The 18,439-nt window shown below is 40.7% G+C and overlaps 1 protein-coding gene across 5 annotated transcripts in view; it reads left to right on the forward strand.

The window, feature by feature from the left end:
* KIF26B (kinesin family member 26B) overlaps window positions 1–18,439 on the forward strand; it is a 278,191-nt gene that overhangs the window by 149,056 nt on the left and 110,696 nt on the right. The window contains exon 1 of one of the 5 annotated variants that reach the window (XM_083731986.1): window positions 10,798–11,174. The exons of the other annotated variants lie outside the window; for them this stretch is intronic. Within the exon in view, the coding sequence (XP_083588112.1) occupies window positions 11,155–11,174 (20 nt within the window). The 5' untranslated portion in view covers window positions 10,798–11,154. Of the gene's footprint in view, window positions 1–10,797; window positions 11,175–18,439 lie in introns of those variants that run through there. 5 annotated transcript variants of the gene reach the window in all.

Consider the following 18,439-nt stretch of genomic DNA (forward strand, 5'->3'; position numbering starts at 1 on the left):
CCCGAAGTACTACTTCTGGGTTAGCGGTGTTTGTAACCCGAGGTGTTTGTAACCTGAGGTACAACTGTAGCAGAAATGAGGAGAGGAAGCAATGCAGTGAACTACAGTGGTAGCTCGGGTTAAGTATTTCATTCGTTCCAGAGGTCCGTTCTTAACCTGAAACTGTTCTTAACCTGAAGCATCACTTTAGCTAATGGGGCCTCCTGCTGCTGCTGTGCCACCAGAGCACGATTTCTGTTCTCATCCTGAGGTAAAGTTCTTAACCCGAGGTACTATTTCTGGGTTAGCAGAGTCTGTAACCTGAAGCATCTGTAACCTGAAACGTATGTAACCCGAGGTACCACTGTACAGTACTAAGATTCAGCCTTGGCAATTCATTGTTTGTTTTCCCTTTTCAAAGGTATTCTCAATGTATACTCATAAATCAGGGGAACCTTTGCTATGTTGGTATTCAGATACACTTTTTTTCTTTTTAGGTTCAGTGTTTGTCATTTTGAACCACTATAGTCTGCAATATCCTTTAACATACCTGAGACTAAAACACATTAGCAGTATTTTGTCTTCATTCTCTCTCCTTCTTTCTCTTTTAGGAGTAATAAGTTAGAATAGCTCCACGTTTCTCATTTGCTTCCATTTCTCTATTCCTTTTTCAGGTGTTTGCTCTTGAATGCAGAGATGTTAAAATCACATCTATATTTTGTGAACTGTAGAAGTGAAACAATCTAAGCTGAGTTGAAAACCCACAGTGCATATAAAGCAGTTTTATTTTTCCCCGTTTTTGCAATTTTTCTTTGTATATCTGCTTCAGTAGGTTTTGGAAAAGCCAGCAAGCACTCTAAATGGATAATGCATTTTTGTTGTTGTTCTTTCCGATAACATAAACTGCAGTTGTGGATGTAAATGCCAACGAAGTATTCTAGTATGGGTCACTTGGAAGACAACAAGAAGGCAATTCCTACACAAAGACTGTCCAAAGGAAAGATGGCGGGGAGAGTCTTAATGCTGGAAACCCTGTAAAAGGCTGAAGTTCTTCAGAACTTTTAATGTTTTGTTCCTAAGAACTTTTTAATGTTGTGACTTAGATGCAACCTGTATTTGTATCACCACTGTGGGAGGGTAGCTTTATATGTGTCCCAACCTCCAGCTCCATAAAGATTTGACTGCTGCCACCTGTGGCTGAACTCGGGTACTGCAGCAAAACTAAGGAATCACACTTTGCTGCAGTGTTTGCATTTCCACCCTTAATTGCTCTTGTGTGATCAGAGGAGCTGGAAATTGAATTGGAAACCTCAAGAGCTTCGAAAGCGATAAGACAGTCAGGGATGTGTAGGTTATCATTGTCAGCTCTGCATGCTTAATTAGAAGTTGAGGAGAAGATTATCTCTTACTCCACCAGAGTGTCAAAAACCATCATTGGAAATGAAATTGATCACAAAGAGCATGCAGAAAACAGGGGTTGTGAACCAGAACTAAAACCTGTTTATCTGGAGCAACCACTGGAATGGGAAAGGAAGGGAAAAGCCATGGCTGGCACTTCTCAAGCAGAACTTTGCAATAAGCGGTGAAATAATTAGTTATAAGCCACTACCTTGCATAAAAGCCTGCAAACTGTATCTAACCAGCAAAGGGGGGTTTGCCCCATTTTAATTTTTAACTGATCTTGCTTATTTCCTTCCCTAATCTTTATTATCAGGATGACATGAGGAGAGGGTTTGGTTCTGAATGGCTAGTTTATAACAGTTCTAAGCCACATGCCCAGTCTAGAGATATGCATAAAGAAACACTATCCTGATATTTTATGAGAGGGTGGTAACCACAAACTTTTATAAAATAAATCAATATTTGGACCTTTACAGGCATCTCCTTTTGGAAGTGCAAATTCTGTTCTGCGTAAAGCACTCTTTTTCAGTCTTGTGCTCTCTTGATTCTATTGGTCTCTTAACTCCCATAAGCCCCAGTCAAAATGGCTAATGGCCAGTGATAACATGAGCTGTACTTACTGCACTACAAAGTTGGGGAAGGCTGGCATACAGGATTAGCAAGAACATGAACAGTTTGTAGCTGCTAAGTTGTGCACATAACTGTAGCCAGGACTGCATATGTCGCTAGGAAGTAACCCCAAATTGACCCGTTTCTATTAGGACGGCTGGTGGATTGTAATACTGGTGGGTTGGAAGAAAGGAAACAAACCATTCCTATCCTTCTGCTCTGGCTATTCCAATTTAGACTGGTCTATTAGAGCATTCCCAACTTCATTATGAACTGCCTGCATGAGTGTGGCAGAGGCAAATATAAATTATCAGCTGGAGTTTGTACATGATTAAAGGAGTGTCCCCTAAGCTCCAGCAAGGATCTTATCCTGCTGTATAAACTCAAGCTTGCAGATGCTTCTGGTTATGTTAGTTTTGATAATGAACCCATTTGCAATTTCACCCCCCAGCTGTTGATTTAGTCCAGTAGCTTTGCATCAGATAACTTGCTGAAATGGAGCTAAGTGACAGGCGGGGGTGACGGTGGCGGGAAGGCGGGAAGCAAATTGAAATGTTTATGATATGAATGGGAGAGAATTGTGGCTTGGGTGGCTTACGAAAAGCATATCTAATTAAAGCCATTAATGTGCAGGATGCTAGAACGGAATTGCCCAAGGAATTTTTATTGAAATTTTAGTACAACTTTTATCTATGGCAGATCTGTGTTCACTGCTATAGCATCTGCAGGGAATTCATTTTTTACTGAAGTTCAGTGGCATGATTTAAACATAGGAAAACTTCCTTGTAGTAAACTTCCTTGCTGTTCGGTGTGATATCTAAATAGTTACCAGTTCCATTCCTAACGTTACTGATTTGTGTTGATTGGCTGATGACCTTGTTTCCCCCTTTTAAAAATGTTACTGTAGATTAGATCAAATATTATTTTGAAAATAAAAGTTTGATGACGTTAAAAGCTGCTTTTGGCCTTTGTTGTCAATCCCGTATCTTTTATATTTTCATATGGTTTTCTATATAGATTAATTTAAATGACTCCTAACTGTTAGAAAGACTACAGCAAAAATCTTTCCCAAGGTCTTTGCACTTTCTCTTAGTCAGTGATGAGAGTTCCTTTCTCTGCCCCTTTAGAGATGCAGGAAGAGGATTCCTCCCCTGCCTTTGTTCAGCTGGAAATCTTGAAGTGTTAATAATTTTTGTCTTAAATCAACATGAAAGTCTAAGTGATATCATTTCCCCCCGGATGATTTACTTCCCCCTTTTGGACACATGCCTCCATGTTCTGTGGAAATGCTACTGCTCCCTGAACTAAATTCCTAACCCATAATGGTCACGTAATGGGATGAGAAATAATTTTGAGGTAAGCAGCATTAATGGCATCTGGTTTAATAGCTGTTGGCATACTGGATGCCTTGACTTTGAACATGTTGGCAGCATTTTTCATTATTTTTGCCAATAATTCGTCAGAAATGTTCTGGTTTCTCTCAGGACTGTGTTGTATCTAATGTAGCCCTACCATCCGTTGTGGGCAGCGCAGCGTACTACCTGGTTACTAGGATTTAAGCTGATCTCGTTCATTAACCTTAGCAGGGCTAAATTGGCTTCAGTACAAATATTTTGGTTTTAACTGGTCTGAGGATTGGGCTGGGCTGTAAGAAATTTGGCTGCTATCCAGTGTGGGGATAAACACGGATTAGTAAAGCCAACATATTATATATTCCGTTATTGATGAACTCGTACAGGCATCCTGATCCTCTTCCTACTCTCCATCAGAGTTCAGTTAATTACTTTGTGTGCAGTTGAACAAATTGCTGTAGATGTAAGATACTTCGCCAGTTTATGTAATTTTAAGCTATGTGACACAGTGCATTGTTTACTATACACAGTTGGGGGTACTACTTTTATCCGTGAGTTGATTAGAAAACTTAAATTGTCTAGTGAGATTGTGTTGCTTTTTTGTAAGCAAGGGTGTAGAATGAATGAATGAATGAATGACTGTGACTTGAAAGAATGACATATTTTCTAAAAATAAATTCTGCATGCCAGGGTATATATGTGTGTGTATTTATGTTTGCTGCCAAATATTAAACAGTTAAATACATTGATTGTGACTATTTACATAGTGCAGCACATGGGCTGCAGTTTTGTCCCCACTTATACTGGTTTGCAACACAGTTTGATGCACACTTATTTGCCAGTGAAACCGATTGAACTCAGTGAGACTGATATTTGTTGTAAGTCATGAGACTGGAGTTTACACATGTTTACTGAAGTTCACTAGTCATGCCAGGCAAATACTAAAACAATTGACATTAGATTATAGCCTAAAAGAAAAGTGGAATGTTATTGTCTTTCCTTTCAAATCTGCCTTGGCATTCTTTGAAATGTCAAGTGATAGACTACAGAAAGCGGGAAGTAAAAGGTAAGTTTTATATGAGGGCATACTAAATTTTCTTTGTTAGCTTTTACTTGTTCTCTATAGAAACAGAAAAAAGGGTGACTAAATATGATCATGTGTAATAACTCTGTTGTCCAAGATAGGGGCGGGTGACACCGCTTTGTGATGGTTCCGGTCCAACTTAGATGGTCATTTCCAGAGGGTGATGCTTGGGGATTGTTCTTTGACCCATGGAGCCTTCTATGTGGGGTTCCTTGGGGTTCAGTTTTATCCCCTGTGCTTTGTAAGAGATACACAAAACTGCTGAGTGGAATTTTGGAGTACATGGTCAGCAATATGCTGTTGACACACAGCTCTACCTCTACTTTACATCTCCAGGTGCGGCAATGGATGTGCTGGACTGTTTTCTTGCCTCAGTAATGGACTGGATGAGAGCCCACAAACTCAAGCTCAATCCAGATAAGACTGAGGCCCTGTTAGTGGGCGTTCCCTAGACCAGATGGCTGAGAGGTTACACTCCCTCTGAAGGAGCAGGTGCACAGCTGGAGAGTGCTTCTGGATCAGTTGCTGTCACTTGAGGCTCAATTGGCCTCAGTGGCACAGCTTTGGCCACTTGAGCCTCAAGGGAAGGCAACTGATCCAGAACCTTTGACCTTCTATCAGCTTTGGCTGGTGGCCCATCTGTGCTCCTGTCTGGGTAGGGACAGCCTAACTACTGTTGTCTATGCTCTGGTAACCTCTAGGTTTTGTTGTTGTTTAGTCGTTTAGTCGTGTCCGACTCTTTGTGACCCCATGGACCAGAGCACGCCAGGCCCTCCTGTCTTCCACTGCCTCCCTTGATCAAACTCATGCTGGTAGCTTCAACAACACTGTCCAACCATCTCGTCCTCTGCCGTCCCCTTCTCCTTGTGCCCTCCATCTTTCCCAACATCAGGGTCTTTCCCAGGGAGTCTTCTCTTCTCATGAGGTGGCCAAAGTATTGGAGCCTCAGCTTCACAATCTGTCCTTCCAGTGAGCACTCAGGGCTGATTTCCTTAACAATGGCGAGGTTTGATCTTCTTGCAGTCCATGGGACTCTCAAGAGTCTCCTCCAGCACCATAATTCAAAAGCATCAATTCTTCGGCGATCAGCCTTCTTTATGGTCCAGCTTTCACTTCTATACATCACTACTGGGAAAACCATAGCTTTAACTATACGGACCTTTGTTGGCAAGGTGATGTCTCTACTTTTTAAGATGCTGTCTAGGTTTGAACCTCTAGGTTAGATTTCTGCAATGCAGTATATGTAGGGCTGTCTCTGAACATAGTTCAGAAAATTCAGCTACTGCACAATTTGGCAACCAGGTTGCTCACCAGGGCATATTACATGTTTGAGCATATTACACCAGTCTTGGCCTGACTGCTCTGGCTGCCAGTTAGTTTCCAGGTCCAATTCAAAGTTCTGGTTTTGACCTATAAAGCCTTAAATGGCCCAGGACCACTATACTTTAAGGACCACTTCTCTGCATATGAAGCAGCTCAAACCTTGTGATAATCATCTAAGGTGCTTCTTCATTTCCTGCTCCACGAGAGGTCTGGAAGGTGGTAACACAAGAAAAGGTATTTTCTGTGGCTCTCCCCAGGAAGGCTTGCCTGCTGCCTTCATTGCATATCTTTAGGTGCCAAACAAAACTTTTCTCTTTAATCAGGTCTTTGGCTGATCAACAACTCCATGTCTCTTTGAATGTGTTTGTGGGAGGAGGGTTATTGGTTTGGGGGTTATTAGTTTGTTTTTCTTCTTGTTGTTTTTATTATGTATTTTGTGTTCTCATTTTGTATTTTTATGTTGTGCACTGCCCTGTGGTGTTTGGATAAAGGATGGTATACAAATTCAACAAAATGAATTAAATAAGTAAGTAAGTAAATGCGGGGCAGGGATTGGGAGGGGAAAAAGAAGGACCAGATGTAAAAATAAAACGAGATGTAAAGTGTTTGTTGCAGCTAGAGCTCTGCTTTGCTTTCTCTAATATCACAATACCCTGCTCAGTCTGATTCTAAAAATCTCTGCTTTATAAAACCAAGAGGGGAAAAATATAAGTATTTTAATGGAATGTGAAGGCTTTCTCACTTGACACAGTGCTCAAGTGAAGGTTGCAGAGTGCATTTTTATTGGCCATAGGAGGAAGGTGGCTGGCTTTGCTTACAGACAAAGGCTTGCTTTGGAAAAGCCATAAAAGCAGTAGCAGCAGTGCAGAAAATATATTTTGTGAGCAGTGATGTTGAAATTTGAGTTCAACTTTTTAAAGGGACCCTTCAGAACAGCATGGGACTTAGCATTGGGGACTGCAGGGGGTTAACTAACCAAAAAGGTGGCTGGTCAAAATTAGTAGAGGACCTCCTCTGTTCCTGTCCCATAGTATTATGTGATAACTTCATGAAGCAGTTTAGATTACAACTTAGCCAGTACCACTGGAGAAGTGCTGATGATTAACAGCACACATTCATTGACTATGTTCTGCCATTCTCCTTGGATTCTGATTCAGAAATATGTAGTGAAAGGCTTATTAAGAGGAATCAACGTATCTCACCACTTTTTAGATGTCAACTCTTATTTTTTCATGAAAGATTTCCAGAGTGCAAAAAAAATAAAAAATGATTACAATAAAGGATGTCTAACTAAAGCAGCTTTTTCCACAAGCAGTGTTCCATTTACAGTGGATTTTGAACTGACAATGTTCTGTGACAGTGGACTGTCATGGGGATGAATGTAATATATATCAGCAGCCTCAGCATATAAATCATCTGGTGCAAGAAAGTCATGACAGTCCCAGTGTGCATCTTTGTGTTCAATAGTGAATTAAGTTTTGACATGATTCTGTGTTCCTACCTGAGTTCTCCCTCGTTCAGCTTTCCTTTATTGCCTCTGTCTTGAGTCATGATAAGCCAGGACTTTGACTATGCATGTTGTGTTGTATCATGTTCTCCCCCTGCCCCCCAATTAAATTAGTTGCTTTATGTGGAAGTCAGCAAAGCAGGTATTTTCTTCTATTTAGCAGACCCTAACTGACATTTTCCTTCCCATCCAACTTTCCCATAGCTTCTTCTTTGGGGACATCCAGAGAACAGTTTCCCTTCTATCATCCCTTCCTCCTAATCTGCATGTTATTGAAATAAATAATATTTTCATCAATGCAAAACTTAAGTACTAGCAATTGGAGATGCAATAGTTTAATTCCAAAGATTTGAAGCATTTTTGAGAAGACACTCAAAAAGTGTACATAATTTATTTAAGTATTTATAAAATTGAATCACAGAATTGTAGGGTTGGAAGGGCCCTCCGAGGGTCATTGAGTTCAACCCCCTGCTATACAGAAATCTCAACAAAGAATCATAGAATTGTATATTTATAGACTTAATGGCCTTTGCAATATAAAACCAATTTGTTTGCACGCTTGCTGACTTGTCGTTCTAGACTAATTTCTGATGCAGTCTGTCCCTTGAGTATTTCTTATAAAACAGAAAAGATCTGTTGAACAGGCAGTTAAATTTGGGCCTGGTGAAGTACTGGGTTTATCCTTAGGCATTGCATCATTGTCTCGAGCCTTGCAACTTGCTATTATTTGAGAGGCAGCAGACTCCTCTGAACTAAATATTCTTGTAGCTGATACTGTCCTGAGGCTTTCCTTGAAAAGTTAGCTACATTGCGACTAAATATTTTTGGAAGTCCTTTTAAAATTGGTACGTGAAATGCAACATGCCTCTCTGTTAGGGTGAGACTCTGTCTAGTCCAAAAATAAGTGTGTACTAGGTGGAGCGTCTCTAGTCTCTGCCACGGCTGATATCCTTGGTGAAGGGATAGTGTGGACCCCGAAAAGGATGAGGAACAAATGAGTTGCAGTTTTCTCTTTTTTGTTTTACATTTTCTCAGGCAAACTATTTTTTAAATTAAAAAAATACTCGAAATAAATAATGCGCACACAGAGAGCGACTGCATGTTCCAATTCTTTTGCGAGTGTTGCTTTTTCAATTTCCTTTTCAGAAAAACACGTTAGATTGACAGCAGAACAACAAAAAAGCACACTAAGCTTCTATTGTACAGTAATATCTCATATTTCTTGAGCAACAGCTGAGTGAGTATCCAGCTCTGTTAAAACTGTAAAGCTATACCCTGTAATGTTCTATTTTAAAAGTCTGCCTAAGTGTCATCCCCTCTGACCACAGACAATCACCCTGTAAAGAATGTGCACATTTTCACTATTTCATCTGGTAGATTCCTTTAGAAGCAGCTCAGGGTGTGTCCAAGGAATAGAGTGTTAACCACAGACTGATTCACATACTACACTTGCAGAAACCATCCTGTCTTACAGGGGTATCTTGTCTTGTTTTTCTCCCAGAGTTCGGGGGGGGGGGAAAGGAACCACTACCTTTCCACTATAACTCAAGCACTGCAAATGAGATCTATCCCCCCCCCATTATCCTGAGTTGCTGTGTCATAAATGGTTAAAGTGCAACTGGGATATGAGGATGGTGATGGCGGGTGGCGGGTGGGAGAGCAGCCACATAGGAAATTCTTATGAAGCCTACAAATTGCATCTCAAATGAGTTTACATCGTCAAGCAGGTCTGCCCACTGCTGCCACATCTTCCTTTCCCCCATCTTACCATGCTCCCATTCAACAGCGTGTTGGTGACCAAGAGATGCCAGGCACTCTCATTTGTTTCTCTCTTCATACCTTTCAGTTATGTTTATCTAAAGGTAAAGGTAAAGTCCAGTTGCGAACAACTCTGGGGTTGCGGTGCTCATCTCACTTTACCGGCTGAGGGTGCCAACGTTTGTCCGCAGAAAGTTTTTCCGGGTCATGTGGCCAGCATGACTAAGCCGCTTCTGGCGAAACCAGAGCACATGGAAATGACGTTTACCTTCCCGCCAGAGCAGTACCTATTTATCTACTTGCACTTAGAGGTGCTTTCGAACTGCTAGGTTGGCAGGAGCAGGGACTGAGCAACGTGAGCTGACCCCATCGCGGGGGTTCAAACCGCCGACCTTTCAATCGGCAAGCTCTAGGCTCTGTGGCTTAAACCACAGAGCCACCCACGCCCCTTTATGTCTAGCTACCATATAGTTAATGCTTTGTTTAGTTCATTGACGTCCCATCTTTCATCCATCATGCAACTCAAGGTGGCATACAGATGGTTACTAGGTGGCCTCCCATCCAAGCACTGACAGACCCAGAACTCCTTAGCTTCTACTTGCTCAACACAACTTCCCCCTTTCCCACATTGTGGCCTGCAAAAAAAAAAAAAAAACTACTCTGGAGGGTTAGTGAAAACCCCAGACTCTTTTAGCCAACATCAAGTCTACTTATTAGCACTGCTAGGCCCCTTAGATTCTACATTTCTGGCTTCCAACAGCATGCTTATTTATTTACTTGTCAGATTTTAGGACCACCTTTCAGCAGCGGTTTCTGGGATGGTTTTCTTGACAAAATAGATGCCAATTTAAAATAAATAAACAAACAAGGCATTAAAATAATAAATGAAGACACAAGCAGCAACCAAAACAAAGAGGCTCAATCCCCCAAAGCCAGGAAGATCAGGAATGTTTATGCCTCTCTCTAATCCGGCCAGCTCCAGATTTTGCTGAAGTCTGGGCAGGTTTCCCTTGGTGGTCCCCCATCACAGACGAGCACCCGACTTGCAGCAGTGCAAGCACTGCCTTTCCCTTTGCTCTTGCTTGAGTTCACATAGCCTGCTTCCCAGGGGCAGTCTTGGGGAGAAAGTGTTGGGGCAACATCTGCTCCATCCTGATATTGCATCATTCCAAGAGGTGCAAGAGCAAAGAAAGAAAGTAGGGGAACCTTGACCACCTTGTATTTGCAGATCAGCTCCATCTCCAAAGTCATAGAATTTACCCAATTTCAAAAGATTAATCCAATCCTTGGGCATTCCTTCCAAATCCTGTGAAAATCACTGGCCAAATGTTTTAATCCAGCACTCAAGATTCATTCCCAGATGTCTCCAGGTGGGGTTGGGGAAGACCTTGTCTGAAACACTAAAGCACGGCTGCCCGTCAGTGCAGACGATGCTGATCTAGGTGGACAAATAACCTGTCTCTGTATAAGGCAGCCTCATCCGACTATGCAGTTGGATGGTTCGCTCCCCCCTCCCCCCCCCCCCGCACAGCAATTGCTTTGCAAGAGAACTCCTAGGCTCTGGTATAGTAATGGGAGATCTAACAAGGTGTTTCCTCCTTTTTGCCTCTCTTGGGAGCGTACACACACACACACACACACACACACACAGCCAATCTTAATTCCCCCCACCCTGTACACGCTTATACACAGGCATGCACATGCATTCTTTCTCTCTCAGTCACACACACTTCTCCGATCACAGGGAAGAGAGAGACTGGTGCTGTTTCTCTTCAACTGCAGAGAGATCAGGTTGCAACATGTTAACGGGATCTGCAATAGATGCGGAAATTTGGTGATGGATAAGGTGCTGTATGAAATAAGAAGTAACAGTTGGTTAAAAGCCTGAGGCAGTATCTTGAGGCTTGAGGCAGCCTAGGAGGACTAGAATTCCCTAGCACTCAGGATTCCTGGGTTCCTCCTTAGAATACTCCACCCCCTGTGGATTTTAATTTTTTTTCTTCCTTTACTTGTCATACTGTTGCACTTCCTGGCAACATGACAGCGGATCTGCGAGCAACATTTGAGCAAGCCTTCATTTTAACTGGACTGAAGAAAAGGATTGCACATTTTTTAATTCAGGTTATAATGTAAAAGTGCAGATGATGGACTGGAGACCCATGTAAGTGGATATGATTTTGTTTACTCAGTCAGTGAATCGAAGGGTTTGGTTCCTCCTTTTAGCTCCGCCAACATCTCTCAGCATATATCTTTTACAGATATGATTAAAATATTCTTGGCTTTGCTCTTCGCTTGACACTGGCATGTTAGGAGTGCTAAAACTGTGCAGCCTTGTTATTGAATGGATGGCTGAATAATGCATGCAAGTGACAAGCTTGAATCTATACTGTTCCTTATCTTTTTAGTACAGAATCTGCAATATGCTTGGATGGATCAAAAACAGCCAGATGTAACACTCAGATTTATTGTAAATGATTGTTAAAATTATTGTTGTTTATCTGATGTAGCTAATTTTTAATAGTTTCCTCTTCAACTGACATAAGACACTTTTGCAGACAGAGAATGTCTCGGTTCTGCTAGATAAGCAGGCACCTTCAAACACTGAGACAGGTTTCTGTTATATTTTTACTGTATGACTGTGTTACAAAACAGCATAAAGTAAAAGGGTTTCTTATTTTTCCATGAAAATGGCTAGATCCAGGTTATTGCGTCATATAACTGAGATTATTGACACAACACATATTGACACTAACCTGTTCAGAGGGAAGAAGGTTTTGGGAGTCTCTGTACACTTTTATACTAAACCTTTCTTTCAAGCATGGCCCTGATTGCAGTCAACTTGGATTTGCTCTTCGTTGCTTGGGAATAACTTCATACACCCAGAAGCAGCCATTATGCCGTCTACTACAGGATTCCCTCAGGACCAGTTTTCAGCCATGAATTGGGACGGAAGTTTAGTGCTAGATGGGTGGAGGTGATTATTCTGTGCAAATCTGAAGTAGGGAAAATATGACTCTTTTCATGTTTTGAGTCACAAGGTGAATAAAAAATACCCGAATCAAGGACCCCAGGGTTTTCAACGGCCATAGTCTAGGAACATAGGAAGCCAAACCATTGTTTCATCTTGCTTAAGCACTGTCAACACTGACTGGCAGTGGTACTGCAGGGTTTCAGGCATAGAAAGGAGATACTCTACCACTGAGCTATGGCCAATGTCTAGGACTCTTAGTGGCTTGGCAGGGGAAGAGAGTCTCATAATTTAATCTTGCAACCAAGAGCAGCACACATGTTCTTTGCCTGTACAGAAGGAAGAGGGGGGCCCTCCCATTTTTTTGCCAGTTCGAATGTCCTGTGCCAGACATGAGGGGGAAGAGGTGCAACTGTGTTTATGCTTAAATGGCATGCAGCCATTTCTAGTGTGATGCATTTTCCACAGGGTTGGCCGTGATGGTGAGTGAAAGCTCCTTATCCCAAACATATTTTCCAAGTCATAGTTAGGAAGCAGAAGTTTCTGAAGCCCATGGTAGGCCATTATTTATGTGGCACTTTCTTCTTGGTGGGTCAAAGTTGTACAGCTCTTCTCCAGGTCAAACACTCCCAGTTCCTTCATCCTGTCCTCATATGATCCTCATGCTAAACTGTCTTATCATTGTAGCTTTTGTGAGGGGTAGGGATGGACCAAACTGTCAATTCCAGTACTCTCAGTTTCTCATTTTTCCAATTGTAAATCCAGTTCCTTACATTTCTGTGGCAATTTGTGACCCCCCCCCAAAAAAATCTCATTAAAATTAATCAGCATTTTAGTTTGATTCCCCCCCCCCTGGTAAACACATTTTTGTATGCAGTTTTGACTAAAGTACATATTTCTGTGAGCTATTTAACCCAATATGATGACAATACTGCATTTTAAAAAAAGTTATTTCACCAATATATTTATTTTATGTACACTTTCCTCAAATACACACATTTTTATAAACATGGTCTGTCTGGAGAACTGCACCACAAAATTCAATAAGTGTGAATTTTGAAGAAACCCTTTGTTTTGATTCACATATTGGTTTGAGAAATGTGAATTAGGTAGTTCTTCGTTAAAATAATCTTCCCCCATCTCTAATGAGGGGTATGTCCTTGCTAAATCAGTGCCCAGAACTGGACAAGGTTGGTGATTTTCAGCCTGCTTTTTCACTAAAACATTTCAAAATGTGAATCTAGACAAATAGTTCTTCCCAATGTATAATAGTTTACATTTCCACATGTTTAATGTTCTTTCTTTCTGCTCAGTTTTCTAGGACTTTATTGATGTCCTTTAAATACTTAGCCTATCGTCCAGAGAAGCGTTCTTTAACTTTAGATTCCCCAGATGTTGTTGGGCTTCAACTCCTGTCAGCCCCAGCAAGTCTAGCCAAAGGACAGAAATGATGGGGTTGTGGTTCAACAACATCAGGCAATCCAAGGTTGAAGAAGACTGCTCTAGATTGTTTGCCACTCCTCTCACTATTTCGTCAACTGCAACATTCAGATCATTGATGAAAATATTGGACATCACCAAAACTAACACTAATTAATGTGAGAAGTTGTTTTACAATGTAAAATTTACAGCATCCTTAGGGGGCACATCATGATGCTTTGGGATCTGTTTTGGCAGTGTATAAGAACTTTTCCCTACATCGCATTTTGGTGCATCCAATTAACCATGCCGCCACTGCCCTTCTCCCTTATTCAGACTCCCCCCCACCAATGTGGACTTTCTTTCATTCTCTTGTCTCTCTTTCTCGCTGATGTATTTATGTTGTTGCCACTGCTGCTAAATTTATCATGCAAAAGATTACTGCACCCAATATAATTAGAGACTAATTAAAAATAATGTTCTCCAAATGGCCAGGCATACTAGTTTCATAGGGCAATCTTTGAGTCTGCACTTATACTTTTGAAATAACTTGGCTGGGTTCCAGCTTCACAACATGACTTAAAATAGCTTGGGCTCTCGCTGACCCCCCCTTTCACACACTTAAAATATCTGGGTATTGGCACAGTGAAATGCAATACAGTTTGCCTATACTGTAGTTTCAGCTGGCGTTTCAGTTTGGCTTGGGGAAAAACACTGTTTAGTACATGCTTATCTAATTCTGCTTTCCCTTAGAATATCAGGTCTGGGGCCAGTACAGAGCTGGGCATGCTGTGTCCAGTGAACATCTCATTACAAGGCACTTGAGTCCATTTATTGTAAAGATCCCCTTTGCAGCACACATTGCTACAGAGACAAGAACCCGGCCTTCATGGGTTTATTAAATTAGGCAAGACACTTAAACATCTATTTGTCTACGTAGTTGAGGGGTGTCCATGTTCAAACCCTCACAAAGGACAAATAGAAAAGAAAACACAGAATCTGGCTTTACAAAAGTTCAGTCCAGAGTTAACACAATAGTTCAATACCCTGGTCATAAGACCGAGGAACAGGTGATCGGTGCCTGGTAGGGTTTACTTTTCCAGTAAAAAGTTTGTTTGTGCAAGGGAGCGGATATGGTATCAGTTTTCATGTGATCTTGGCTAGATTTACTGGCATGACTCCTCTCATTATTGAGTAAAATTAAGCATAATCAGAGCTAGATCTCCTTGTCATGGCAAAGGCATGAAACCTAGCAAAAGGCTGATCTTGTGGTCAACTCATATTATGTTATAAAAAGTTCCAATGCCATTTACTTTTATACATCTTTAGTGGTTCTGAATAAGGAGCAGAATGTTGGATCAACACATTTCAGTCTGGCATCTCCACGTAGGCCTGGAAGAGCCTCCTGTCTGAAAGGCTGAAAACATACTGTCAGTTGGTATAGACACCACTGAGTTTGATGAGCAAATGGTCTGATGTCCTATTCAACAACAACAACAACAAACAACAACAACAAGTTATACCCTGCCCCTCTAACTTCCTACAAATAAATAATGCCAAAACAATATAATTTCCTTCTTCATCAGCTAAGGTAGCTGGACGTATGAGCACATCCAGTCATTATTATTATTTTGTTCATCTGGTGCATTAGCACTGGTTTTCAATTCTTTAATTCCTTATAGCCCCCAGCCTGATAATTTTTTATTATTCATTTTACCATTAGCATTTGAATAAATCTGCTTAGTGTTTGTGTTCTATTACAGAAAATATGAACAGACAAGTGAGAAATAGGGAGACCGACCACAATAACTTAAGATCCCAAATAGCAGGCTGCTATCTCTTCAAATCTGTTCTGTGCCATCTATAAATGGCCCCTAATGCTTCCTATTAAACTTCCAGGAAGCCCATTACATTTGCTATTAAAAGTAAAATGATTAGCTGCCAAGGGCACTGTTTCTGAGAGAGTCTGCGGAGCAATTTTTCTTAGCGAGCAGGAGTTTAGATACGTTGCTATTTTCAAAGTGTCTTTCAGAAAAGCACTGATTGAAATCAGCAAAAGTGCCAAACGGTAAAATGGTAGAGTCAAGGTGAGAGGATAGGGAAAGAAAAAAAGCTGCAGTTTCCTCTAAAGAGTTTCGCATGTGGTGCTGTTCAGGTTCCAGAACTCTGAACTGATAAAAGCAGCCAGCAAGATAAGTCTCAGGCTGATCAATACCTTGCAGATAGGATGAAGCTTTCATTTTGATCTAAGGGTGTTTTTTTAAAAAAGATAAATAAGAAGAGTTTTTTAATTTTGCTTGGCTCCTCCTGATATGCTTGGTTGCTTATGCTTTCATTGTCCCCCTTTTCTCCACACATTCCCGATCATTTCTACACCAGATGAAGAGGAACATACGAGAATATCCAGCAAAAAATACAACCTCCAAATATTAATTTCCCTGGATAAATGTACAGAAGTGGAAGGTTAGCAGGACTTGTTAGATCTTCAAGTTTCCTTCAGTGCTTGCAGTCTTGGTTGTTGGGCAAGCATAAATATTGTGTGGAAACAATATTATTTCACCCAACGTGCCAGAATGTTTGAGACTGGCCTGTGTTGAGAGAAGGCATGTTGACACAGACTTGTCGTGTCCCAGCTGAGAAACAAAAAAAAAAAACTCCAGGAGAAATTTCCAGAAGTTCCATAGAAACTTTTGGGGCAAGCTAAGGCCATAGATCATGAGGAGTCTCACGAGTCCATTTCTCCAGGTATGCACTTTTGGGATATTTCCTTCAAGGGCCTATACATACTGGTGTGCAGTTCTGGGATTTCTTGTTTTCTTGTTCTCAGTGGAGTATTTATTATTGTTTATTTGATTTCTCACCCACACTTCAGCAAATGGTCCCAGGGTAGATTAGAACAATACTAAAATACAAAATTAAAAGCTGATTAAACAATTTACAATCACAGGACTGGGATGGGTCCTAAACATGTATATTTATTGTGTCAAAGGCTAGGGTAAAGAGGTGACCTTCAACAATTCCACAGCTGAGGGGTTTTCCTGGGTTGCCAACCCCAAACCTTTGACGGCAGTGGAACTACCAAGAGGGCCCCAGGAGGGAGTGCAGGGAAGGAGGCAGTTTTCCAGATATTTGGGGCCCAAGTTGTTTGAAAGCTGGGAAGATGATGTCCACACAGTATTGATGTTGCCTCTGATTACATCTGTGATTGCTAGCATGAAGGCAGAGCTTCATTTATGTCTACATAATGGTGCTCCTCTCTTTTAATTAGACATTTACTTGTAAGACCTTCTCTCCCATTACAAATAGCTTTATTTCAATTTATAAACCAAACAGCTGTTCCTTCGGAAACAAAACTAAATGTCAAAATTTTGCTTAATTATCCAGCAGGCATCAAATCAATGGGTAGTATCCCCCATAATTGAAATTAATTAGCTTTTTACTAAAAGACCGAAAGGTAATGAGGGAAGAGTTGCAAATTATAAAAAGCTATGCAAATTCTGCCTGTTGGTATCTTTCACACCTCCATACAATTTACTGCTTTCGAGCAATGAATTACTCTTTTGAGCACAGCGTATTTAATTTCATGTCATTTTTCATTTCACTTGATTGAAAATAGAAGAGTGAGAGAAAAGAGTTTATTTAAATGATAGCACTAAAAGCTAACAACATCAATGCATTACAGACTCATAATCTCTCTCCCCCCCCCCCGGTAATTTAGTTTGTGGCACATTTAAGAAGGAAAAGAGGTAATGTTCCTAAATACACTAAACTAATGGTCTCCAGATTTTGAAGACCCAGTGCTATGTTTGATAAACTTAGAAAACATGGGCACTAGCACAACACCCACTTTATAGCAAGGATAACTGATGATGCTCAGAGAAATGCTCACATACTCCAAAACAGGAAAAACACAACACCGCAACATAAAAACCCAGAACCAAAAAAACATAGATTTAAAAAGATGGGAGTGGCAGGTGGCACAGGGTTGCCAGGAAGGTTTCTGTGGTGCTTTGGGGTCTACAGGTACCACATTAGGGACCTCTGCCCTTATTGTTTAAACAGTTGATCATGAAACCAAGTAGAGGGAAGGCAAATCTGTACTTAATTCAAAATGGTGTCCTTGAACTGATTGGAAACAGTAATCATACTGCTATCAAATTCAAAATACATTTAAGTGAATTATGGTGAAGGTTGTCCAACGCAGTCACATTTTACTTCAAATAAGGACATTTTACATCACAGTTTACTTCAAAATAATGAGGGGACTGGTGAAAATGTCCTTATTTGAAGTAAAATGTGACTGTGTTGGACAATCTTCACTTGTGTTGGAGAAAGGGAAGGAGGAATCGTTTGACCAGGAATTAATTTAAGGGAAAACGGTAGTGAGCTACTGGGAAGTTATACCGGTAATCTTTGTGTCTCCCTGACCCTCCTGACTTTCCTTTTCCACTTCAGTCCTTTAAGATTAAGATTTTCTTTCTTTCTTTGATGTTGTAACTGAAACTTAATAAAAAGAATTTAAAAATAAATAATAAAAAAAGATTAAGATTTTGGGTGTAGCAGTTATGGGGAGAGAAATTAGACCAGGATCAGCTCGAGAAAAATGGATCACTTTATGTTGCATCTTTAACAGTCCCTTGAATTTTCCAGACATTACTTGAATTAATTATTATGTAGACTCAAGAGCCCATAGCTCGGTGACCTCAGTATTAAATATTCTGCCTTTTAAGAATATAAGAAAAGCTCTGCTGATATTAGACCAAAGGTCTATCTACTCCTGCGTCCTGTTTCTCTCAGTGACCAGCCAGATGCCTATAGAAGTTGTATTTAGTTGATATTCAGAATCTTGCTGTCTCTGATCCTGGTGGTGGTATACAGCCATTGTAACTAGTAGTAACTGATAGTCACCTTTGAGCTGTTTGGTTCAGTTATGCATGCCTTGATATGATATGATTCCTGAAAGACAGGATTCCAGTTTCTTCTTTATAGGAATATAAAAAGCTGTCTTATACAGTTTAAGTGCTTAAGTACTTAATTTG

Source organism: Podarcis gaigeae (assembly GCF_964106915.1).
Source record: "Podarcis gaigeae genome assembly, chromosome: 3".
Classification (NCBI taxonomy): domain Eukaryota; kingdom Metazoa; phylum Chordata; class Lepidosauria; order Squamata; family Lacertidae; genus Podarcis; species Podarcis gaigeae.